Source organism: Dendropsophus ebraccatus, chromosome 15, assembly GCF_027789765.1.
Source record: "Dendropsophus ebraccatus isolate aDenEbr1 chromosome 15, aDenEbr1.pat, whole genome shotgun sequence".
Taxonomy (NCBI): Eukaryota; Metazoa; Chordata; class Amphibia; order Anura; family Hylidae; genus Dendropsophus; species Dendropsophus ebraccatus.
Genome location: NC_091468.1, coordinates 8,924,834 through 8,950,390, shown reverse-complemented (window position 1 = coordinate 8,950,390; position 25,557 = coordinate 8,924,834). Strand labels below are relative to the sequence as shown.

Sequence of the window (25,557 nt, the reverse complement as noted above, 5' to 3'; positions counted from 1 at the left end):
ACTGCATGTCCAAGAATAGAGATCTTAAAAAAATATATGGGTTTCTGTGAATATATAACTTTTTACCTGATTGGCTCATAAGGCTCATCACAAATATAAAAGCCTCTTCGCTGCAGCTGGATGATGTCTCCCTTCTTCAGGGTCTTCAGACAGGGGTCTCCCAGCATCTCCTCTTCTTGCTAAAGTAAAACCCAAGGTAGTAAGCAAATAGAGAGACAAAAACACCTAATAAAAGTTATGCCATATTAAAAGGTCTTCATGCTCAGTGCTGCTGTGTAGTTCCTAATGTTTGCATGGCCCAACAAGGGTGGAGCAACCGAGTGATTGACAGCTCTAACCTACTACTGTGCTCCAGTACTATACTGTAAGATCACTCCACACGGCTTTGACTACTGTGTGAGGTTTCAGACCTCTGAAAGTTTTTCCAGGACCAGAGTCCTTATAGGACTGCCCAAAACATTATTAAGATTGGCAGGGGTTACCCTGGAAAATCAGCTGATTCAAGTTGCTGCGACACTCCAACCCATGCTATTGTTTACCATGCCTGGTATTGCCGTTCAATCTTTTGGGTCCTATTACATGGGCCGATGGGGGCCCGTTAATAACTAAACGAGTGCCGGTCTGCTAGATCAGCGCTCGTTTACTGAGCCCTTTTACACACTCCGATAATCATTTAACAAGGGCTGCAGGGACATCGTTAGTTTGCAATGACAGACTTTATTTGACCATAAAATATGCTGCGAAACGTCATTTACGCTGTCAAATTGAAAAAAAAAAGGAATTTATTTTCATTTCAGGGAGTTTCGTGTTTACGCTGATCGCCCTGGGGTAAAACTGACTTGTTATATATGTTCCTCAAGTCGTTATGATTACAACGATATGTAACATGTATAACTTTTATTGTATCTGATGTCCTGTAAAAAATTCAAACCATTGTTAACAAATATATGTTCCTTAAAATCGCTCTATTCCCAGGCTTATAGCGCTTTTATCCTTTGGTCTATGGGGCTGATTGAGGTGACATTGTTTGCGCCATGATGCGTTCTTTCTATCGGTACCTTGATAGCGCACGTGTGACTTTTTGATCACTTATTACATTTGTTCTGGATTTGATGCGACCAAAAATGCACAATTTGGCACTTTGGAATTTTTTTGTGCTGAGGCCGTTTACCGTGCGGGCGATTACGGGCGCGCCGATACCAAATAGGTTTATTTTTTTTTTATTTATTTATAAAATGGAAAAAGGGGGGGAAATTTGGACTTTTATTAGGGGAGGGGATTTTTCTATTAACAAAAAAACATTAAGCAGCTAAATGCAGCTGTCAGGTTTGACAGCTGCATTTAGAGGCTTAATTAGCCGGCGCGCCAACAGGACCTGTGCCGGCTAATAGAGGCGCTCCCCGGCTGCACATATCAGCCGGGAGTGGCGCAGTTCAGAGCGGGGTCCCGGCGAGACCCTTCTCTGAACTCACCCCGCGGCACCATGACGTATCAGATACATCATGGGTCGCTAAGGGATTAAACTGTATACATTACCTAACCATGGTCCATGGTCCACGCTCCAGCTTCAGAGCAGCCTGTCTCAGCTGAGACAGGCTGGCTGCGGTGGTCCCGGCCTGTGAATGGCTGAGTGGCCTGTCAGCTCAGACAGGCCGCTCTGAAGCTGGAGCGTGTGGGACAGGGGAGAAGCAGAGCGCAAGAGGAGCCCTACAGCCTGGATAGGTAATGTATTCTCCTTTGCATATCATCAGCCACCGGCCGAGCACCGCTATTACACGTAGCGATGCACGGTCGGCGCCCGACAATTATAGGTCCAAACCTATATCAACGATCAGCGAATGATTGCTGTCATTGGCTGATCATTGTGTTTATTACACGGAACGATAATCGGCCAGATAGGGCCAATACAGCCGATTATCGTTCCGTGTAATAGTACCCATACACTTCAACAAGGTGTGGTACCGGGAACAGCCACTTCCAATAGTACAGAGCTGTGTCTGGGAAACAAAAAATTCTGCTTAAAGGGGTATTCTCAGCTAAACTAATATTGTATATATGTAGGTCTTGAGAGGGAGAAAAGTTTGCTAAATGATTGTAGGAGCAAAAATATTTAACCTGATGAACCCTACAGGTATAAATGAGAATACCCCTTTAAGTGTTCACAGAATGCTTTGCCAGTACAGGGACGTTGCGGTCACCTTGCTGCTCCTGTTGACGTATTGTTTGAAGTCTTCCTCTTTCCCAAGGACGGGTTTTGCGATCAGATGGTCATAGTTGACGCAAATTGTTGGGGTTAGAGGAGCTTTAGGGGTATCTGCCAGCCATGTTATCTTGGTGGTTTTCTTGTAGTCCTTGTTCTCCAGGTTCAGCTTGGCATCTAGAGACGTTATCTTCCCGCTGGAGTCTCTGAACATGATAAAATATGGACGGTGTCATTAACATTTAAGTAAACAAAGCAAAAATACATAAGTCTTCAATGAGTCTGGAAACAACTGGCCACTAGGGGCGCCAGAGAACAGAGGCCTAACAGTCTGTTATTGGCCGTTACAACCGATAATAGTCGTCTTGTGTAATAGAAGACAACAATCTCAGCTGGCATGAACGATGTTGGCTGATCATTGTCTGTCGTTGTCTTTCCTAGTCCTTTGTATTTCCCCGCTGTAAGCCTACAAGCTGGGCATGCTGATACATAGAGAGGACTACTTAGACTCCTCCATTTGCAGCTTATAGCAAAGGAAGGCAAGAAAAAGATAAAGACTGCAGACATAGAATCAGTGTAGTATACTCTACTGATGTATAATCTACTGATAAGTTTAAAGGGGTGTTTTAGAGGTGGCCGAGTCCCTTTAAGTCTATGGCGCTGTCTCTCCAGTCTGACACAGTGCTCTCTGCTGCCACCTCTGTCCATGTCCATGAGCAGGAGAGGTTTTCTATGGGGATTTGCTGCTGCTCTGGACAGTTCCTGACATGGACAGAGGTGGCAGCAGAGAGCACTGTGTCTGACTGGAAAGAATACACCACTTTCTGCAGGACATACAGCAGCTGATAAGTACTGGGAGAATTGAGATTTTTTAAATAGAAGCAAACTACAAATCTATATAAGTTTCTAAAACCAATTAATTTGAAAGAAAAAGAATGTAACGTGTTCTTACCGGTGGATTTTGCTGATGATGAGGTTACCCCAGTTGATAAAGGTGACCATCTCTCCCTCAGCCAAGGTCTCAGCATCCGCTCCCTCTATAAGGACTCGGGGGCCGTACCACACAGACTTCATACCAACCTCCGCATTCTGCAGAACAAAGCACAGACACAAGTAAGGAATCACTGCCTGTCTTATCGCTCACTGATCCAGCAAAGACGACATTACAATCATGGTGCTGCTCTACTATGGCCGTTCTAAGGACGTTTTCTGAAAAGATTATCTGGGTAAGATGGCTGTAGGGGAATACAGCCGCTGTAAAACTACACTACAACTCCCATCATGCCTGGACAGCCAAAGGCTTGGAATTTGGAAACTGCACACAGCCCTGTGGTTGGTCTCCTTAAAGGGACAGTGTAATCAGAAAATGACTTATTGTGTAAATGGTGTAAATTATGTTTTTATGTTAAACACATTTAATAATTTTTGGTGTCCTTTTTTTCTACTTTTCAATTTTTCTCTGTATATCATGAATAATCATGATACCTTGCAGTTCTCATTCTCACCACTGGGGCTAAAACTAAGCTGAGACTTCCTGTTGTGTCTGTGGTGATAAGAGGAGGCTGCTGTAAAGTGATCTGTACAGCATTGCAGCGTCATGTGACACCAGTAGATAGAGGAGACAATAGCAGCTCCATGTGGAATGACCTCTTCACAGGTCACAGAGCGCGCTCAGTAATGTCTCACATTTGTCTCAAGGGGACAATGTCTGTCTATTGTCGTCTATGTCCATGAGTCTTTCTGTAAAGCATGTCACTAAATGCTGTTAAGAACAGCCCAGGCAATTTGGCCACCCCCATAACGAGGTACAAAAAGAAAAATATTAAAAAAATTACAGTCAGAAAATAGAAACAGATTAGAATAAAAGAACAAGTTTTAGTATCTGACTCCAATCAGTAGAAGAAAATTTAGGTGACAAATTCCCTTTAAGGGAAACTCTTCACCCTGTCCCTTCATCAGACCATTACAGGACATGGGGGACACACAGTGACAGTGATATCCTTAGATAATAGACCTTTGGATGCTTGGCCACTTCGGTCTCTCCTTCTGCGGCCCCTGGAATGTTCACCGGGACGACTTGACCCTTCAGCAGAGCGTTGTACCGCGGGGCAATGGGGTCAATGACCTGGTGGAGAAAACAAACGAGCGGGTAAGACGCGGACACGTATATTTCTGACATGCATAAGGCATTTACTGGTCTTGAGCCTTCAGATCAGAAGTGTTAGTGGAGGATACGGATAGAAATATATGGATTTCTATACACCATACAAATCTATGGGACTTGTCAGTGCCACACCTGTCCTTGGGTGGTGTGTTGTATTACAACTCTGTATGGTTCACTTCATTTACACCAAAATGTAATACCACACGCAAACTGAGGACAAGGATGGCGCTGTTGCTGGAAGAAATCAGCAATAACCCCTTTAAAATCAGGTTTGTGGTATTTCTGTAACATTTTTAGTGGGTTAAGTTATCTTAAGCCTGATGAACTGCAATGCCCAGCTGCGGTCACACAGTAGTAACTGTAACTTAACCGCAATACCACAGACTGGACAGGGAGACCACAGGCCAATGCTAAAGGGGACCGCAGCATAAGAATCTTGCTGATTGGCAATGTTGCATTGGTAATAACTGGATACTGGTGTTCAAGATCCCATCATTTTGGTATTACAGCAGATCACTAGTGCCTTAAAGGGATAGTTCACCAAAACAAAAATTCTTTCAAATCAACTGGTGCCATAAAGTGCCAGAGATTGCTAATTTACTTCTTTTAAAATATCTAAAATCTTTCAGCACTTATCAGCTGCTGTATGTCCTACAGGAAGTGGTGTAATCTCTCCAGTATGACAGTGCTCTCTGCTGCCACCTCTGTCCATGTCAGGAAGTGTCCAGAGCAGCAGCAAATCCCCATAGAAAACCTCTCCTGCTCTGGACAGTTCCTGTCATGGACAGAGGTGGCAGCAGAGAGCACTGCTTTAGACTGAAGAGAATACACCACTTCCTGCAGGACATACAGCAGCTGATAAGTACTGAAAGATTTGAGATATTTTAAAAGTAAATTACAACAAAGAAAACTTTTTCTTTTTTGTGATCTACCTCTTTAAAAGAGTTACCGTCATTAGAAGAAAAAAAATTTGACTGGCCGGCCACTGATTGAGCCACAAGCTGAGTGAATGAAGCGGGCTACAGTCTCTGCGACCAATCAAAGACCCCGACCGATCAAAATGTATGACATGTCTGTGTGAGATTTTTATTAATGACCGCATTAGCCCTGGTATTGTTCAGTATTGATCACCGCCATATCCGCCAACCCTCCTGTCTCCTCTCAAGACCAGTTCACAGCATCCGTAAAGGCTAAAATAAAGACGATGACAAGGTAGAAGAGCACATGCTAAACAGGCAAAGGCAAGAAGAGATCATTACAGTATGAAGTCAGGCAGAAAGAAAGAAGATTGCAAGAGCGATGCGGTGCAGGGCCTGGCTGGACGGGACTCTGGAAAGATGGATGGATTCATGGAGAGCGGATGGAGATGGGAGCCTGATCTATAGCCAGAGACGATCCAGCCAGCCCCTGTACTGAACACAATCACAAACCCCTGGACTAGGCCACATTCACAATATATAGAGGTCACTGGAGAATGTGCTAGAGAATAGGGGGGGACAATGGCTCTGCATAGGACCAACCAAATTCTTGTAGCCTAAAAATTGTGGGAGAGGCGTATAGACGACAGCTGCAGAATCCACTGGAGTAAGGTGCATTCACTGCATGACTGCTGCAAGGAGCCTGGCCTCTATAACCAGCCCTTCTAGCAGGGGTGGGGAACCTTCGGCCCTCCAGCTGTTGCAAACTACAATTCCCATCATGCCTGGACAGCCAAAGCTTTAGCTTTGGGTATTGTCATACCCTAGGGTATTGTCATACCCTGTGCGAACAGACTAAACGGCCGTTGTTCACATGCTGCGGCCGGAAATAATTGACAGGTCAATGACTTCCCACAGCTGTAGGGGAATGGGGGCCGTTGTGCAACACATTGTGTGCATAGTGGCCGCTGTTCCCTATAGGATTCCGCACAGTGTGTTAGTTTTTTACAAGAACGGACGTGGTGTGAACATAGCCTAAGGGTAGATTCAGAAAAACCCTGGGAGAATTTTACTGTTTTTTCCACATGCCTGATCCTTTGTTCTTGAGATATCAGCACCCCCCATTGGTCGGGCAGCTGCTTTTACTCCTCTCCCATTGGGAACACATGTACGTGCACCTCATGGGGTGGTGAAGTAAAAAAAAACTCAATCCCATACATCTTATTATGTAAATAGGGGACATCCTGTGCTTAGGATCCTCATGCACACATTAGAGCAAGGAGTCTTGGATCCTGTCCTGCATTACATAGACAACCCATTAATGTGAATGGGCACTGTGTAATACTTCAATTTCACCATGAGGTGGAGACAAAATGTAGTAAGCCACTGACTAGGTTTGCCTCATATATGTTGTAATACTAAAAGCCCCCAGCCTCATAGCTATTACGTGCTATAGCAGTGAATGCACCTTTGCAGACGACGCTCAATGGAAGCTGGCGCTGCCAGAAGCTTCAGCATGACAGCCATGTGATTGTGTTAAGATTTTTCCGTTAAACTGCGAATAGGATGGAGTAAGCTAAGAACGCTTACACAACTGAAAGCTATATGCCAAAAGGCCAAATAAAAAGGAACAAATGGAAAAAAAATTATAAAAATAAGCGTTCAGTAATACCTTCTTACAGATAGCTCGCAGCTTGAAAGCAGAAAAATGAAATGCAGAGTTTACTGATAAAATTCACGCCAAGGTCCGTTCCCACAAGTCAACGTTTGGTTGGGGCAAGACAATGGATTCACGAGACATAGTAATATCGTGGAGGTCTACGGAGCCTGCAGGACATGTGGTCATCATGTACTGCAGACTACAGGGGCAGTAGTCAAGAGGTCAGTAGGGGGCGCTCTAGTGGACAGAGCAGCCGTCCAATTACACTACAAGGACTTGCCATTTACCTTCTTGTTAAACGCCCAGATTTTGTCCCATTCCATGTTCACGACAGATCGGGAGGAGCCCTGTAGACAAAGGCACAGAAAGGTAAATCAGGGGCGTTTTATGAGGATTCCTCTATACACCGACAGGGTCCAACTAGTGTGAACAAAGTCGTCCTGTGTAGATGGACATTTCCAGGAGGAACAAAGAGTTCTATATATGTGGGGAATAACTACACAATGTATATATACACCAATCAGCCATAACACTAAAACCACCTGACTCAGTGTCACACCCCACCATGTGCTCTGACATATTGAGACTACACTTCACAGACCCCTGAAACCGATCCTGAAAGGAGTGAGGTGCAGCCTCTACTGATCAGCACAATATACAATGGATTAGGAAGGTGGTCGGTGTCACAGTAACATCCGCATGATGCACTTCCCATAGTGCATCCTGGTGCCATCTCTATTTAAGTGACACACACGCCCCTGGCCGTCCACATGAGAAAGAACTCGATCCATCAGACCAGATGCTTTCTTTTATTACCCCATTCCTCTAGTTTACACACTTTTGGCAATAGACTGTGGGGTCACGTGGGCGCTCTCCTGTCTGTGGGGTCACGTGGGCGCTCTCCTGCCTCTGGACCAGGTGGTCTAGCCTTCACCCCCACACATCGATGAGCCTTGAGCCCGCATGATCATGTCACCGGTGGCGCTTTCTCTGACCATATGAAGTAGGTACCAACCACTACATACTGGGGAAAAGCCCATAAGCCCGGCTGCTCTGGAGATTCTCTGACCCCAACGTCTTTGCATCACTATTCGGCCCAGGTCACATTCGCTCAGATCCTTACACTCATATTTTTCCTGCTTCCAATGTCAACTCCAAGAACTGACCGGTCACTCGCTCCTTATATATTCCTCTAAGACACCATTCTCCCCAGATCTAGGTTATTCACTGGCAGTCAGTGGCTATAATGGGGTGGCTGACTGGTGGTGACTATATTCTTCTCATACAGACCTGAGCAGCTATGAACTGTTTCAGCCCCTCCACAGTCATTCCTCTTCTAAGAACACCTCGCACTGTAGGGAACCTGGGGTCATCCCTATGTTAGAAAGAGGGGAGAATAAATCAAATGAAGTATACATCAATGATACACTGGCTTTCTATAAGATTGGAGTTGAGATCAAGTGTGTACAGCATTGCAGAATGTTAATCCTATATGAGTTCCCAACTTAAAGGGAATCTGTCAGTAGGTTTATGATGCCTTAAATGAGGTCAGCATAAACTAGTGAGAAATGTCGAACAGTCGGTGTATTACTGACGACATTCTGTTCAGGCGTTCTCCTAATATGCAGGAGAACAGGATTCTTGCCACACCCCTGCCCCCGCCCCCCAGCTGCTGAGTGACATGTGACTGCCTATACACAGCGTGGATAGATAACTGGCAGTCAGCAGCTGGTGGGTGGAGTTTTCTGCTTCTCATGAATATCCAGGACTACTGGGCTCAAGCACATAATGGTGAGGACTACTTATTGTCCATGTTATTCAGGAGGAGATCTCTGGATCAGCTGCACAAAACAATGTAAGTGATACATCATTCTGTTCAGCTTCTCTGTCACTAGTTTATCCTACCCTGAGATAGGACACCATAAACTACTGATGGAGTCTCTTTAAAAGGGAATCTATGGGGGGCTTGGAAATGTCCCTTTGACTATTTGCAGAGAGAGAAAAAAGTTTACATTTTCTTTAATATACCTTAAAAAAAAACAAAAAACTGTTTTACCGGAAAATGTCTCATTGTCTCCAAAAAAAAGGGCTGGTGATATGGCAGCAATTCTACAACATCTGGCATATCTCTGAGTATTCCCCTTTAAGAATGGGTATATAAGGCACAGAGCCTACTATAACATGGTGGGGAGGAATAATGGTATGGGAGTGTTTTTTCTTGGGCTCAGAAAAAGATAGAGGCTAAAGGCCCTATTCCACAGAACGATTATCGGCCGTATTCGGCCAATAATCGTCCCGTGGCATAGAAGGCAACGATCAGCAGACATCGTTCATATCGGCTGATCGTTGCGCCGTTTGTCTTTCAAGCATTTTGAAAAACAAACGACTGCCGTTACTCCGTGGAATAGGGGCGGCGGCAGCAGACCGCCACTATCCTCTATGGGCTGCCCGGACGATCTAGCGATCACCCAGGCAGCCCCCCCCCGCACCTCCCGCACTCACCCGCCCGCTGCTGCCGCGTGTAATAGCTTGTTTGCTATACAGTGGAATAGGGCCTTAAGGAACATATTGCCCTCAACCCCATCCAACAGCTCAAGCATGAACGCGGATGGCGAGGTGAACCCTCTCGCCGCCACCACCAGAGAGGAGGCTCCTCCCTGTATGATGCCCGCAGTTTGGGAGTCAGGTGTCCAGCAGGCTCCTTTAAGCGGGATAGTTCACATACTTATGGACATACGGCATGTCTGTGTGTGGTTTCACACTTACCAACCGTCCACAAGTCCTTCATTGACGAACCACGTGAGCTTCCTCTTTGACAGCACGGTGTTGTTGAGGTTCAGTCGGCTATACTCCCAGATGTAAGGCTTTCTGATTCCCAAAGCATTGATAATCCAATAGAACTGCTCATCGCGGTCGTGATATTCTGTCGTCCTTAGAGCATGCGTGACTCCTTCCACACTGTCTACTATAGGGCAGGCAAAGTCATACGTGGGATAGATGCTGCAGAGGAAGGTAGACATGAGAATGAACAGTTTACAGACAGAAAACCTAAGCCCCGCCTCCCTGACCGCTGTCTCAGATTCTCTTACTTGTATTTGTTTCCTGTGCGTGGATGGGGCTGGGTCTTGCAGCGGAATAATGTGGGGTCCCGCATACAGCCATTGTTGGAGTTCATGTCAATCTTGGCCCGCAGGCAGCAGGTCTGGCCATACTCGGAGCCCTTCTTCATTTCCTCCCACATTTGCTGGTTCTTCTCCACCGCTGCAATAGTAAAATCAATGCTACATGCGAACTGTGCAGTAAAACCAATGTCTACTACTAAGCATCCAGGATTTATCCATCAATCGGGAAATGAATGTACCGCGTAATAGACATGAGAAGCTGAACTGACAATCCTTGAAGGGGATTACAGCTGCTATTCCTCCTGGAAATATATGTTGACAACTGGGTGTGACTAATCCCTTAAAGGAGAAGTCCAGAGAAAACAAAATTTGCAAGCAGGCAGGGGGAATATAATAAATAAGCACTATTGCCTGTCCCCATGCCCCGCGAAGCACCACGTCACAGGCTTCAAGATCTCCGCTGGAACCAATTTCCTCCTGGAGCGGCTACCTACCGGGCCAGTCACTGATTGGCTAAGCTGGCAATCCTTTATCCAAGTTGTGAGGTCGCTTGAGCAGGAGATCTGAGCCGGGCGGGGGTCCCAGAGAGGTGAGACAGCGCTACTGAGGCACGAGGAGAGGATTGTTTATGTTCCTCCCTGCCTGCTTAAAGGGGTATTCCACTCATGTTGCTGCTTATGGTGCGACTAACAATTCCTTTCTCACTTGTGATTATCTTTTCAGTCTCCTTCCCCCAGTTCTCAACTGCTGCTTTCTGCTGAAGACACAAAAATCTGTGTGTGAGCCTCTCTCTCTCTGTCTCCCCCCTCCTTACCCCTCCCTTCTGATGTAAACAAGTCCCTGGCAGGCTGTATATGCAATATTGTGGCTTCTTTTGGGATTTTGGGCAGCAACATATCAAAAGTCTTGTTTGAGTGGAATACCCCTTTAAAGATTTTTATTTTTTTCTCTAGACTTCTCCTTTAATGGGGTATATGTCTACCTAGGATACTTACGGCATATTCACCATATTGGGCCCCGCATCTATTTTCAGATCGAGGGCTCCCTGGCTTCCTGTGTCCTGTTTGTGGCCGGAGGTGGTTGGGAAGCCAAAAATTAGTAACAAAGTTTCCTGTGGCTGCACTTTGTGTGTTTCGGATGGGTATAGGCCCTTTAATTAAATAGAACAACCCCTTTACTTACTGGATTTGCACAGGTAAAAAGGGGATGGAACTATGTATATGTAAGGAGATTGTTGTTCCACCATTAACATTTATTCCCATCTATAGAATACAGTGTAAGAATACGATCATGGGGGGAGGGGTCCAACTGCAGGACTCCCAATAATATCAAGAAACAGGGTCTGAAGTCTCAAGCTGGAGTGTGGAGGTGACCATGCATTAGCACGGCTGCTCCACTGACTATATATGATGCTGCAGGAGATGGTGGAGTTCTGTACTGTGACCACTGATCCATTCTGACAAGAGATCGGACTCCCAGTCAATATCGCTGTGGGTGACACAAAAAGCAGCAGTCCTCCAGCAACCATATACATATCACCTACTCTGTGAATAGGGGATAAATGTTGGTGGGACAATCCCTTTAATGTTCATGTGCCATAGGGGGCGTTCTTAGCCCTTGGTCCTTACAATTGCTCCTGTGCTTGGACTCTATCCTCTGTTCACGCTCAGCCTTCATCTGCTCGGCAGGGGTATCGTCTACGTAAGCCTTTCCCTCCCGAATGAGCTTCTCTGCATATTCGATAATCCTCTCAAAGTGATCAGATGTGTACGTGAACTGGTCGGGTTTGATCTGAAGCATTGAGACGTCTTCCAGAATAACCTGAGCACAAGAGAATCATAGGAAAAGAGCTAACACCTCTGCAAGTATGTACAGTGGGATATATTACTAGTGAAGTAGGCTGACTAAGTAGTATGTAGTAGTAGTAGTATATAGTAGTAGTATGACTAAGCAAGGCACAAAGACACCTGAGTGCAAGTTCATCCATGTCCAATATTCATCACTATAACCATTAATCCCGACTACACTAGCACTGTGCCTATCTATCAGACAATACTAGACGCTGCAAAGCAACAAATACATAACCCTCATTTACCTTCTCAAAGTCCTCCTTCTCTTTCTCAGGGTTGGTGTCATCGAACCTCATGATCAGCTTCCCCTTAAAGTTCACCTGGTAATGCTGATTGAGAAGAGCGGCCTTCGCATGCCCAATGTGTAGGTATCTGAGGACACAAGTTAAAGGGAATGTGTTACCTAAATTTTCTTTTACCGATTAAAATCAGAAACTAAAACTTGTTCTTTTATACTAATCTGTTTCTATTTTCTGACTAATATATTTCACTTTTTGTACATGATTATGGGGGCGGCCATATTACCTGAGCTGTTCTTAACAGCATTTAGTGACTTGCTTAACAGCAAGACTTAGGACATAGACTACAATAGACAAGACTTCGTCCCCTTGAAAAGAATGTGAGACATTACTGGGCACGCTCTGTGACCTGTGAAGAGGTCATTCCACAGCGAGCTGCTATTGTCTCCTCTCTACATGTGTAAGTAAATGGGACTGGCAAAGATAGCGGTCCTCTGATACAGTACAATATACTATGGTGGCACCTGATGATTGCCACCTCCGGCTCAATAGCAGAGAAAAGGGCTAGGAGAATAAGGAGCATATGTGCCCAATGCACAGGGCTCCAAAACGGATGGGAAAATAGAATGTGTTTGGGCGGACTGCGGAATCCGCCCGACCATAGAATGAAGTTAATGGCACGGCCATGAGCGACAGAATCCGCGGCGGCCGGATTCCTCAGTGTGCACATGCCCCAAGGTGTATGGCCATCTCTACTGACAGCAGAAACCTCTAAAAGAACTTACCCACTGGCCTCTGGAGGGAACCGCACTACAACTTTGCCCATCTCTGCCCCTGGGAGCTCAACAAACTTTCCAACATCTTGTTTCTTCTCAGGAGGCTAAAAAAAAGGAAATTAAAAACAAATCAGAATAAAATTATTTATATAACATGAATGTATTTATGATGCGTGACCATAGGGACAGGAACTGTTCTGAACGCTCATTTAGAAAAAAGGGATTGGGCAATAACGTTCCATCAACCCCGACCCCTCTCTCCACTGACCATCTGCTGGGGGTTGTTTGGGAGACCCCCCATACACCTTAGATTGGTGGCGGGTATGTCCTGCTAAAGTCTAAGGTGTATGGGGACCATAACAGAAGAAAAAGGAACTGATCATTGCATTGTTCTCTGCCCCGACATAAACCATAGTGGTGACAAGGATGTAAATGTGTCAGCCAGGCGCTCAGTGTCACAAGTTCACTCACCGCTGCTACATTCAGCTTTCCCCGGCATGGGACTGTGGGCTCCAGAAAGGTGTACCAGCGTCTGACATTGACGGCCGCTTTGTTCTGCCTCAACTCTTCCTGCCATGAAGCGCTGACTACACAAGGGAATAAAACAGATCACGTCTCATCTTACTCCAATACTGAACCCAAGAGCGCAAGAAAGAGAATTATAAGCAGACTATATCACTGCCACTATCAGAGGGCAGACATGTTGTATTATCATGGATAACCCCTTTATATCAGGTATTAGGGGTGGCATACCCTAAGAAGATGGCTGAAAGCCATTAAGCGGGGTTTGCCTACCATCAGCAGAGCAGCAGTATATTACCTGCCAATGTAGAGAAGATGCTGATGTCCGCCAGGGTCAAAGCATCTCCCACCAGGTAGGTCCGCAGGGACAGGGAATGGTTCAGCTCCTGGAGGGCAGCCGAGAAGGTGGACTTGTTGAGGAGCCGGGTCTGACTGAACTCCACCCAGTGACTGATCTACAAGGAGATGAGAAACACATTCACTACCAGGTGTACAGCACGAGAGAAGTCCCTGATAAAATGGAAGATCAACCATTATACATGCTCTGATTTAAAGGGATTTAAAGGGATCTAACAGCAGCTGAGGATCAAAACAAATAGAAACACTCAGCACATGTCAGTACTACAAAGCAAGACTAAACACCAGAATTGGGGTAACAAACAATATAGAGGGTACCAGATCAATCCGCAATTTAAAGGGGTGATCTGGCCAAGACCCCTTTATCAGAATTCCCGGAGGGGAAGATGAAAAAAAATTAACATTCACTTAAATCCCTGGCACCTGCCTGCATTCCGCCACTCTGGTCTCTGGTATACAGAAGCTTCCTGGTATTGAGTTGGGACTTGATGTGGCAGGTCCGGTCAGCCATTCAGCGGCAGAGGCGGGTAACAGGTACAGCCACTGGACGGCCGAGCAGGCCTGCCACATCACGTCTCAGTACCAGGAAGGAGACCGCACACCAGAGCGGCAGAATGGGGCAGCAGTGCAGGAGAAAGAAAGGTTAGGTGAATGCGGACCTGGCTGGACAATCCCTTTAAGGGAGGACCAGATCAACTTAATGCGCGTTCGCACACTTGCAATCAGAAAGCATCTGAAACCACACCGTCATTTCTTCACCAATAGCCATGTGATTTTGCATGAATTTTGGAAAAATCCCAGAACTATTGGTGAAGAAACGGCGGCACGGTTTGAGGCACTTGTAACTACAATTGTGGCCTACAAAGGAAACACATGGCCCAGCAATTTAGGAGTTTTTCACTGTGGCAAGGTCAGTACTGCCATAGACTATAAGCAACTAAGCCAATACTAAGAAAAAAGATTTGTAGGTAACTATAAGGGGTACTCAAAAGAATTTAAACATTAATTTCAATTCAGCTGGTGTCAGGAAGTGCCAAAGATTTGTAACTTGCTGCTATTAAAAATCTCCAGTCGTCCAGTACTTAGCTGCTGTATGTCCTGCAGGAAGTAGTGTATTCTTTCCAGTCTGACACAGTGCTCTCTGCTGCCACCTCTGTCCATGTCAGGAACTTTCCAAAGCAGCAGCAAATCCCCATAGAAAAACATCTCCTGCTCTCCAGACTGGAATGAATACACCACTTCCTGCAGGACATTCAGTAGCTGATAAGTACTGGAAGACTGGAGATTTTTTTAATAGAAGTAAATTACAAATTTATGGAACTTTGCGGCATCAGTTGATTTGAATGTATTTTTGTTTTGCTGGAGTACCCCTTTAAGGCCATTCACGCTCTTTATATTTTGCAATCCTATAAAAAGCAATGGAGTGATCCTGATGGTTATTTGCATTATATTTATATTACATTTATACTTCTTTATAGAACACAATTGTATTACATCTGGCCTGGTAATGTGTGTGACCCAGGCTGAGGTCAGGAGAACAGCTGGAGGTCGGGGGTCTTGCATCTGTTCATTCATTCACTATGTGCTATATATACGTGCACACAGGGGGGGATGTATAAGCAGGGGGCTAGTTTAGGTTACACAGCGCTGGATGGAACAGCTGAGGACGTGGCAGGAGACGCCGCAGCTGCCGGAGTAAAAATATCCTGAGCACAGGCGGATTAGCTGGAAAGATCCGGAGAGACATGAAAGCAGCGCTGTATACACACCACACACTATGACGTGTTCACACACAGCAGATTCCTTCCCTTCAGGAGTGAAATGAAGAACATGGTACATAAACTGTGAATGGGTTGCTATGGGCATGATGCTGTCAGTCATACTGGGCCCATAGCAACCAATCACAGGGAGGCTTTCACTTCTCATAGACGACACCTAGACTGTGCAGAGGAACAGGGGGGCAGGTGTTCATAGCGACCAATCAGATTCCAGCTTTAATTAAAAAGAAACAAAACTGGAATCTGATTGGTTGCTCTGAACAGCTGCTCTTCTGTGCCTCTAAATAAGGTCTGATAGATGAAAGCCGTCCTGTGATTGGTTGTGCAAGCCGGGGGGAAAGAAAAATGCAAATCCGCATCCAACCTGAGGACAGGAGAGGCGCTGTTTCTGGAAGAAAGTGGACATGTTTTTCTAACCCCTTTAGAGCATTGGTCAGAATTCTCTCATTTCACTTTGCCTATGTAAGGATCTGGTGGAGGCCATTATAACCAGGACTTCAATTGCTAGGACTTTGTTAGATTATTCAACCTGTAAATACAGTGGTACCTCGGTTCTCGAACTTAATTGGTTCCGGAAGGCAGTTTGAAAACCGAGCAGTGTCTTCCCATTGGAAATAATGTAAATGTGATTAAGTGGTTACCTACAATCCTCATTTATTACACTGGTAAGTGCTCAGTATAATCACTACAGTACAGTACAGAACAGCACTATACTGTACAGGACAGAACAGCACTATACTGTACAGGACATTAAACATAAGAAATGTTCATCAGAACCAGCAATTATAGTCCAGTAGTCACCAACTCCTCACCCATCCTTTACTGTATAGCGTCCCCCCCCATCCAAGCACTGTAATGTATGGGAGATGGTGGTGCACTGCCTGTACTACTACTGTACTGTATATGCACTCCAGCAGTCTTATACAGCACTGTACTGTATGTTAAGCCTCACCACTGCTTAACTCGCCAGGAACAACCCACCATCCACGCTCGCAAAAACGTTCGAAAACCGAGCAAAGTTCGAATTCCAAACACTACTTCTGGGTAAATTTTCGTTCGAATACCAAGCAGTTCGAGTTCCAAGGCGTTTGAAAACAGAGGTATCACTGTACTTGTATTCTCAGAGCAATTATGGTCCATCTTTTCTTATAATTCTGCAATTTTCTGTCTCATTTAAATATTTTTGTTTAAAAGGGAACTAACCTGCTGATAGCTCTTTATAGCGCCCAACACGCTGAGGAAGGAGGTACGTATGGTACCTTCCTCCTTGGCACCGGTCCTGCGCTGTTAGTCAGAGTAATCTTCGCTCTGGTACACCGTTAGGGTGGCTTCACACTACGGAATCCACACTGATAAGTTTCAGCGGATTCGGTTACTTGTACCCGCTCATGGCAGCGCGCATATCCACCTGTCCTGTGACCTTTAGTATTGGACTGCAGTGTCATTTTTGGTGGACATTGCGGTCTTTCTGACTTTGGATACTCTTAAAGGGGTTATCCAGGATTGGATAAAACAGCTGCTTTAGTGCAAAAAATCCTCAGGTGCCATTACAACTCAGCTCCACTCACTTGGAACTGAACTGCAATACCATGCCCAACCTGAGGGCAAGAGTGGCACTGTTTCTGGAGGAAAGCAGCTATGGTGTTCTAATCCTGGAGAACCCCTTTAAAGCGACTGTGTACCCACAATCTCCCCCCCCCCCCCCAAACCACTTATACCTTCGGATAGCTGCTTTTAATCCAAGATCTGTCCTGGGGGTCCGTTCGGCAGGTGATGCAGTTATTGTCCTGAAACAATACTTGTAAACATGCAGCCCTGGGTCAAATTAACGTGGCCTAGAGTGTGCATGCCTTAACCTTGCAGCACCCCTACGTCCCTCCTCCCCAACCTTTTTACCAATAGGAATGGCCCTGGCAGAATTTTTTCTGTTCCTCACTTGTCTGAACACTGCACAGGTGCCTTAATGATCCAACACATGTGCCGTGCTCACACAGGTGATGAATAGAAGAATACCTTCCTGAGGCATTCCTAATGATGAGGAGGGCGGGGGGGGGAGGAGGGACAGAGAGGGTGTGCCAGCCTAATGCATAGTTACTCTAGGCCACGCCAGTTTGGCACAGGACTGCAAGTTTAAAAGTTGTTTTTTAGGACAATAACTGCATCATCTGCTGAACGGACCGGAGGACAGATCTTGGAGTAAGAGCAGCTATCCGAAGGTACAAGTAGTTTGGGGAGGGGACTCCGTGAGCTCCGTAGACTTATAGACTGAGAACAAAGCAAGCTGGGCAGTGAATGTTACAACCAGACTTCTCTTTCGCCTCATTTTAGAGGTCGGGGAGTCTAAACTACTAAATCTAAGACAAGAGTCTCCTGATCACAGTCATGGCTGAAGACATTCATCACCTACCCATCTAACATCTATGGTATCAGAGGTTAAAGTCTGCTTTTGGACGGTGTTCATACTAACAGGTATTATTGACTTTTCCAGCAACTTTGTCCAAACCCAACAAGCACCAGGTCACTTACTGTAGCCGGGCTCAGCTTGGGACGTCTTGGAGGACTATAAAACAATGCTGCACACAAATAACACCCATTCTACTGTTTAGGTAAGGGATAGGGAACCCTCCAGCTGTTGGCAAAACTACAACTCCCATCATGCCTGGACAGCCAAAGCTTTAGCTGGAGAGCCAAGGTTCCCTACCACCGATTTAGGTTCTTTATTCAAATGCATTTTAAAGAAGCAGCAACAACGCCACTTCTGGCCAGAGCCTGGTATTGCAGACACAGCCCAAGGATGGAACTCCAGGTAGAGACAACATTTTTATAATCCTACACAAGTCTTATAATACAACTAGATATCCCATACCTCTGTCTGCTCCATCAGATTTGACCCTAGCAGTCCAGCCTCTGGGGCGAGTCGGGCCAGGTACCGGATGATGGAGTTCACATCACTAAAAGAGACGTCGCTGTAAAAGAAGAGAGAAAGAAGTTTTAATATTTTTACAACATGGAAGATAAGAGAGTAATTAGGGTTAGACGAGTAGGGGGACTATTAACATCAACATTACATGTTCCATCCATTTATGAGTGAGCAGGGGAATCAGCTATGAATCCTTACTGTGTGAGCTGAGAAAGCTGGACTTATCTATGAGTGAGCAGGCGAGGCAGGTCTCTCAGGCTCTCTGTATGGGTGGGCGGGGGAGGCAGGTCTCTCAGGCTCTCTGTATGGGTGGGCGGGGGAAGCAGGACTCTCCGGCTCTCTATGGGTAGGCGGGGGAAGCAGGACTCTCCGGCTCTCTATGGGTAGGCAGGGGAAGCAGGACTCTCCGGCTCTCTATGGGTAGGCGGGGGAAGCAGGACTCTCCGGCTCTCTATGGGTAGGCAGGGGAAGCAGGACTCTCAGGCTCTCTCTATGGTTAGGTGGGGGAAGCAGGACTCTCAGGCTCTCTCTATGGTTAGGTGAGGGAAGCAGGACTCTCAGGCTCTCTCTATGGTTAGGTGGGGGAAGCAGGACTCTCAGGCTCTCTCTATGGGTAGGCGGGGGAAGCAGGACTCTCAGGCTCTCTCTATGATTAGGTGGGGGAAGCAGGACTCTCAGGCTCTCTCTATGGGTAGGCGGGGGAAGCAGGACTCTCAGGCTCTCTCTATGATTAGGTGGGGGAAGCAGGACTCTCTGGCTCTCTATGGTTAGGTGGAGGAAGCAGAACTCTCAGGCTCTCTCTATGGGTAAGCGGGGGAAGCAGGACTCTCAGGCTTCTCAGGCTCTCTCTATGGGTAAGCGGGGGAAGCAGGACTCTCAGGCTTCTCAGGCTCTCTCTATGGGTAGGCGGGGGAAGCAGGACTCTCAGGCTTCTCAGGCTCTCTGCATGGGTAGGCGAGGGAAGCAGGACTCTCAAGGGTCTCAATATGAAACGTGGCAGCATTATCTTTAGCTTAAACCTGACAAATCCATTTTAAGACAACTGCAAATGAACAGTCACCATATTACACTATGACAAAGTACAAAAAGAACTGCACAAAGAGCGTGCACTCACTCTGACACTTGCAGGGCAGTCTCTTTCCCATCTGCCACGTTGATCTCTACTTTGCCTTTTAGATGTTGCACAGTCCACAAGATGGCTAAAAAAAACAAACAAAAAAAAAAAAAACTGAATTAGATGAAAATAAATAGAAGTCAGGTAGGAGAATATCTGACTAGAGCACTATGCAAAAATAGGTATGATACATAACCTGCTGCCAATACACAAAGTCAGCTGATCCGACCATTATCTTCAGGACCTGACAACACTATTGTAGTCAGATCCTGTATATACCCACATAATATCCCATACACCTTCTGAATACGGTGCGTTGTACGTTGTACCTAGAAAGGTTCTGAAGACACAAAGTGACAGCACCTGCGCCATTGTGGCTCATCTTACAATAAAAATCAGGTCATACAAAGCCACAAAAGACATGCAGAATAGATGAAAGCAATGTCCCCGGGGGGGGGGGGGGGGGGGGGGGGGGGGGGTTCGGCAATGCTCTATGGAAGAACAATGCATGAGGGAGCGTCATCCACAGAGACTTCTATGAAAATATCTGCTGCAAAAAAATCGTTTCACCCTCAATTCTTACATTGTGATAAAGATGCAGAGATCATCAAGCTGTATCCGAGCTTTGTGTCTATATAATACATGTTAGAATTAAAAAAAAAACTACACTGTGGAAGCTGTCTGTGTCAGTAGTGCTGCAGCCTCCCCCGATGTCTATATAATACATGTTACCATTAGAATAGACATTACACTGGGGGAGCTGTCTGTGTCACTAGTGCTGCAGCCTCCCCTAATGTCTATATAATACATGTTACCATTAGAATAGACATTACACTGGGGGAGCTGTCTGTGTCACTAGTGCTGCAGCCTCCCCTAATGTCTATATAATACATGTTACCATTAGAATAGACATTACACTGGGGGAAGCTGTCTGTGTCAGTAGTGCTGCAGCCTCCCCTAATGTCTGTATAATACATGTTACCATTGTAATAGACATTACACAGGGGTAGCTGTCTGTGTCAGTAGTGCTGCAGCCTCCCTGATGTCTGGGCTGTGGAGTCAGTAAGTCGCAGCAGAACACTGGTGTAATTGGTCTCATACTGATGACAGGCCTGTACAGTAATACGGGGTCAGGGATTTTACATTTAGTCATTTACAGAACAGGTTTCTCTAGCAGAAAGCCGGACGCCTCCTATAGATTTTATTGGAGCTTGTTTTTGCCTGACAATAAGAACTGTCATAGTAACCAAAAAAGGTCAGGTGACTGTAGCAGCATCAACTCCTGGGCCGAGTCCAGCTCTATAAGGCGATGCGATCCCTCGGCCCCACACACCCAGGCTCCACTAATACAGGTGACGACGGATCCCCCGCTCTACCAGATGTGACCAGGGTCCTAGTGCCGCCAGACGCTTACAGGAACCCATTAGTCTCCAGACTGAAGGTGGATTTTATTTTCAGGCCGCGAGCAGAAATCCATTATGTATAACCGTCCATTAAGCCGCACTGATCAATGTTTGTAGAAGGAAAAGTCAAGATGACTCGTATGGTATATTACCGAGCCGGGAGATCACATGCCGTATCCCGGATACAGAGCTTAAAGGGATTCTCCCCCTGCATGAATAACGCTCATTACCTATCCACAGGGAGCAGACCAAGTCACAGTAATGGGGGTTCCATGTCCACAGGATTAAAATAACATTTATTTCAAATCAACTGGTGTTAGAACATTATACAGATTCATAATTTACTTCTATTTTAAAATCTCCAGTCTTCCAGTACTTATCAGCTGCTGTATGTCCTGCAGGAAGTGGTGTATTCTCTCCAGTGTGACACAGTGCTCTCTGCTGCCACCTCTGTCCATGTCAGGAACTGTCCAGAGCAGCAGCAAATCCCTATAGAAAACCTCTCCTGCTCTGGACAGTTCCTGACATGGACAGAGGTGGCAGCAGAGAGCACTGTGTCAGACTGGAGAGAATACACCACTTCCTGCAGGACATACAGCAGCTGATAGGTACTGGAAGACTGGAGATTTTGAAATAGAAGTAAATTACAAATCTGTATATTGTTCTAACACCAGTTGATTTGAAAGAAAACCATTTTCCCTTTAACATAATGAGACTGAGTGACTGGTGTGCAGTGTCAGCGATGGGGATGGAGATCAGCAATATATAAAATGAAGAAGAGATTACAGTCTCTGCCAGGTTCATGTACAGCAGAACAGGATTGCAAACCACGTCACCTGCTTAGGGATCTTCACTACTGACCTGGGGTCTTAGAGGGCGGAGGAGCCCCTGCTGTCAGACGTAACGAGAAGTATTCCTCCCTATACACCTGTGCTATATAGGGAGAAAGCGGGACGGCGGGGCATGATGGGAGTTGTAGTTTTGAAGAACCGTGGCTGGGGTAACACCGGACTATCAGGACAACCTAAGACAGGGATGGGGAACCTACGGGCCTCAGCTGTTGCCAAACTACAACTCCCATCATCCCTAGACAGCAGAAGCTTTCCAATCACTTCCCTAATACTATAGTGCACAGTACATGAGAGGGAGGAGGATGATGGGACACCACAGTCTGATGCAACCTCCAGCAAACACCAGGGCGGGCGGCTGATCATCATACATATACATCATCCAGTACATAGTACACAGAATTATACATATACCGCCATGTAGTACTACACACAGGATTATACATACACCGCCATGTAGTAATACTCATAGAATTATACATACACCGCCATGTAGTACACAGGATTATACATACACCGCCATGTAGTACTACACACAGGATTATACATATACCTCCATGTAGTACACAGGATTATACATATACCGCCATGTAGTACTACACACAGGCAGAAATCACATCCCAGCACTTCAGGACCAAGCGATGAGGATGCAGCATGCTGGGACTTGTGGTTTCATCTCTACAAAACAAAATATACTTTTCCCATGGGTCCCAGCACTCCATGACAGAGCATGATGGGGTTTGTAGTCCCCCTAACAGTGTTACATCAGTAAGTACCACACTGACCAGCAAGCCCATAGAATACGCTGGGACTTGTGGTTCAGCACAAGTCTCATATGTCAAGTCTCTGCGCTCCAGAACCTAGAGATGACAGAGCATGCTGGGACTTATGGTTCCCCACAGACCGTCTCTACTACAAATAACATACTTCTATACAACTATCCCCTGCCTCACACTGCATGCTGGGAGGAGTAGTTCCCCAGCAGGGATGTATTTCAAAGAACTACAATAACCATCATTCTATGTCACAAAGAGCAACAAACGCTGGGACTTGTAGTACATCCTTGGGGTCTCTTATACAAGTACCAGCACCACAGGGCATGAACCTGCTCACACGGCATGCTGGCACTTGTGGTTCCACATCACATCGAGTGACAGATGACAGAGCATGATGGGATTTGTAGTCCCCAGCTGCACCTCAGAGAGAACTACAATCACCATCATGGCGTACCACCTAGAGCAAAACATACTGGGACTTGTAGTCCTGGTATAATGGAAGCAATGTTATATACTGGAGACAGCTGAGATGGACTACAAGTACCAGCACTACATGGCTGTAAGCTGTCTTCAATTCTGAGAACACAAAGGTTCCACTAAAACATAAAGGGACACTACAAATCCCAGCATGCAGGATGAGAGATTGTGCTGGGAGGAACTACAAGTACCAGCACCGCCTGACTCAAACCTGCTAGGAAACATAGATGGAGTGGGACTACAAATCCCAGCATGCAGCACTATGGAGGTGGCAGCACAGCATGCTGGGACTTGTGGTTCCACAGTAGCTGAAGGTGTTAATAGACTACAAAGCCAAGCACTCCATGACAGGGATGACAGAGCATGATGGGATTTGTAGTCCCCCACATGGACACAGAACTACAAGTCCTAGCAGTACATGACACAAAGCTGCTGATGAGAGGAAGATAGAACCATGAGGAAAACAGGTTGCCCTGAAAAGCATCGCGGAACTACAAGTCCCAGCATGCAACGCTCCCTGTGAGATGATGACAGAGCAGGCAATAGCCTGAAGTGATCTGACAGCTGCGGAGATCCCGCACTGCCGGCCTCTCACATACACACCACGTCCTCCCACTGTGACTGAACTACAAGTCCCAGCATGCCACACCTAGGAGAGCCTGACAGGGCATGCTGGGACTTGTAGTTCCCCGCCGGCTGTGTGAAATATACAGTAAGTGACAAGGCCCGGGGGAAGGGGGCGCCCCAGGCTGCTGTCCTCCTCACCCAGTGGGGGGCTCGGGCTGCTGCACACGGTCACACTGAGCGCCATCCTTCCTCTCCGGCTCCTGAGCCCAGGGGCTGCCACGAAGCTGCCGACTGAATGAGAAAGAGACAAGGCGCTTCCGCCGCTCACGTGCTCAGCGCAGCCTGCAGCCGGCCCACTTCCGGCGACGCCATCTTGACTGCGGGCACGGTGATCTAAGCGCCGCCATCTTTGATTTGGGCTGTTAAAAAAAAAAAAAAAGGAAGCTCAAAGTCCAATTATATTATTGGGACCACATTAAAGGAAGTCTGTCTACACATATCCATTATTGCTGGCACGCATAGAAGGAAAAAATGATCAGAGTTGCAGGAAAGGATGATTATCGGCTTTCAGGCCAAGGCCTCCAGTGTTTCTAAAAAAGAAAAAAAGGCGCCGTTTATGAACCATTCGCATGTCGCCATGGTGAAAGTGTATAGTGAGTGCGAAAAATGGCTCTATGGTGAATAAGCAAAGAGGATGGAGGATTGCCGCACATCCGCGAATGTAGTTACATCCCCCGAAAAGGCTTAAAGCTTTACGGCAGAATCGGACCAGCGGTGGTTGGTAAGAGAGTGTTTTCTCTGATGAGCCACGTTTTCTGCCCCATTGGACTGGTGGACGTTGGCCTGTCAGATGGGAAACTGAGAGAAAATACCCTGCGGCCATTGCTGGAAGAACACAAGCTGGTGGGGGCAGAGTTATGGTTGTGGGAAGGTTCTCTGGGTCACTCATTCAGTTGCAGCGGCCATCAATAAGAAAGCAGCCAATTTACAACTCAGCAGTCAGATGGCAGCTTCCATTATCAGACACACCTCAGCAAATGGATTGCAAAGCTGATTGGTTGATATAAGTAACTATTTCACATGAAGGGGAAGATTTATGAAGCTGAGGGAAGGAAAGACTGTGTGGCTTATAGCAACCTATTACAGCGCAGCAAAATATGGAACAAAGTGCGTAGGAACCTGCTGATAGGTCCCTGTAGCTGCTAAACTCCTTTTACTGTCGCACGCTATTAGGCTATGTTCAATGCAGTGTGTGAACAACGGCCATTGTTCCCCATTAGGGTTCAATGCAGTGCATTATTTTAAGTCAAGAACGACCGTTGTTTGAATCGCCAAAAACATCCGTTTGTGTCTTTAAAAAATACACTGTGTGAACATGGCCTTAGAGAGAACCTATTATATAATTCTAACTGCCCCTATTATAAAGGTGCACCTGTCCCTTAGTCTATTTATGAAGACAGATACGGAATGCCTTTGCCTTCTGTATCCAATACTTTACCTAATCCTGGGTCCTATGAAATCCTTGCCCTATGAATTCTCCAGTATTCCATCAGATGCAGCTGCTGCTCTATTCATCTCTATGGGCCTAACAATAAGTAGTTGTTGCACCTGTCTGATAACTTTTTCAGTCATCCAGGAGGAAACAGGGCCCCAACCCTGTGATCAATAGGGGGAGGGCATCTATACATATTGACGGATCAGGAGAGAACTGTTGGGTGAATAAGCATTGGGCCATCAGATAGCGGAGTTGAGCCAGCCATTTAGCAGAGCCATTATCCGCACTACATAGCAGAGCCGATACCCGCACCATGTAGCAGAGCTGAGCCAGCCATGTAGCAGAGCCAATACCTGTACTACGTAGCAGAGC

At 46.2% G+C, this 25,557-nt stretch overlaps 1 protein-coding gene across 2 annotated transcripts in view; it reads right to left on the bottom strand.

Annotated features, from left to right (window-relative positions):
• EPRS1 (glutamyl-prolyl-tRNA synthetase 1) overlaps window positions 1-24,010 on the bottom strand; it is a 41,346-nt gene extending 17,336 nt beyond the window's left edge. Inside the window, exons 1-16 of one of the 2 annotated variants that reach the window (XM_069954204.1) lie at window positions 23,889-24,010; window positions 19,620-19,704; window positions 18,452-18,551; window positions 13,749-13,905; window positions 13,400-13,515; window positions 12,938-13,032; window positions 12,159-12,285; window positions 11,692-11,884; window positions 10,031-10,202; window positions 9,708-9,941; window positions 8,232-8,316; window positions 7,229-7,288; window positions 4,215-4,325; window positions 3,153-3,289; window positions 2,199-2,406; window positions 67-179 (exon numbers count right to left, since the gene is read on the bottom strand). In XM_069954204.1, coding sequence (XP_069810305.1) covers window positions 67-179; window positions 2,199-2,406; window positions 3,153-3,289; window positions 4,215-4,325; window positions 7,229-7,288; window positions 8,232-8,316; window positions 9,708-9,941; window positions 10,031-10,202; window positions 11,692-11,884; window positions 12,159-12,285; window positions 12,938-13,032; window positions 13,400-13,515; window positions 13,749-13,905; window positions 18,452-18,551; window positions 19,620-19,704; window positions 23,889-23,934 — 2,039 coding nt within the window. In that variant the 5' untranslated portion in view covers window positions 23,935-24,010. The remainder of the gene's footprint in view (window positions 1-66; window positions 180-2,198; window positions 2,407-3,152; window positions 3,290-4,214; window positions 4,326-7,228; window positions 7,289-8,231; window positions 8,317-9,707; window positions 9,942-10,030; window positions 10,203-11,691; window positions 11,885-12,158; window positions 12,286-12,937; window positions 13,033-13,399; window positions 13,516-13,748; window positions 13,906-18,451; window positions 18,552-19,619; window positions 19,705-23,888) is intronic. The other variant, XM_069954206.1, reaches the window with a different exon arrangement.
• Window positions 24,011-25,557: the final 1,547 nt, after the last annotated feature.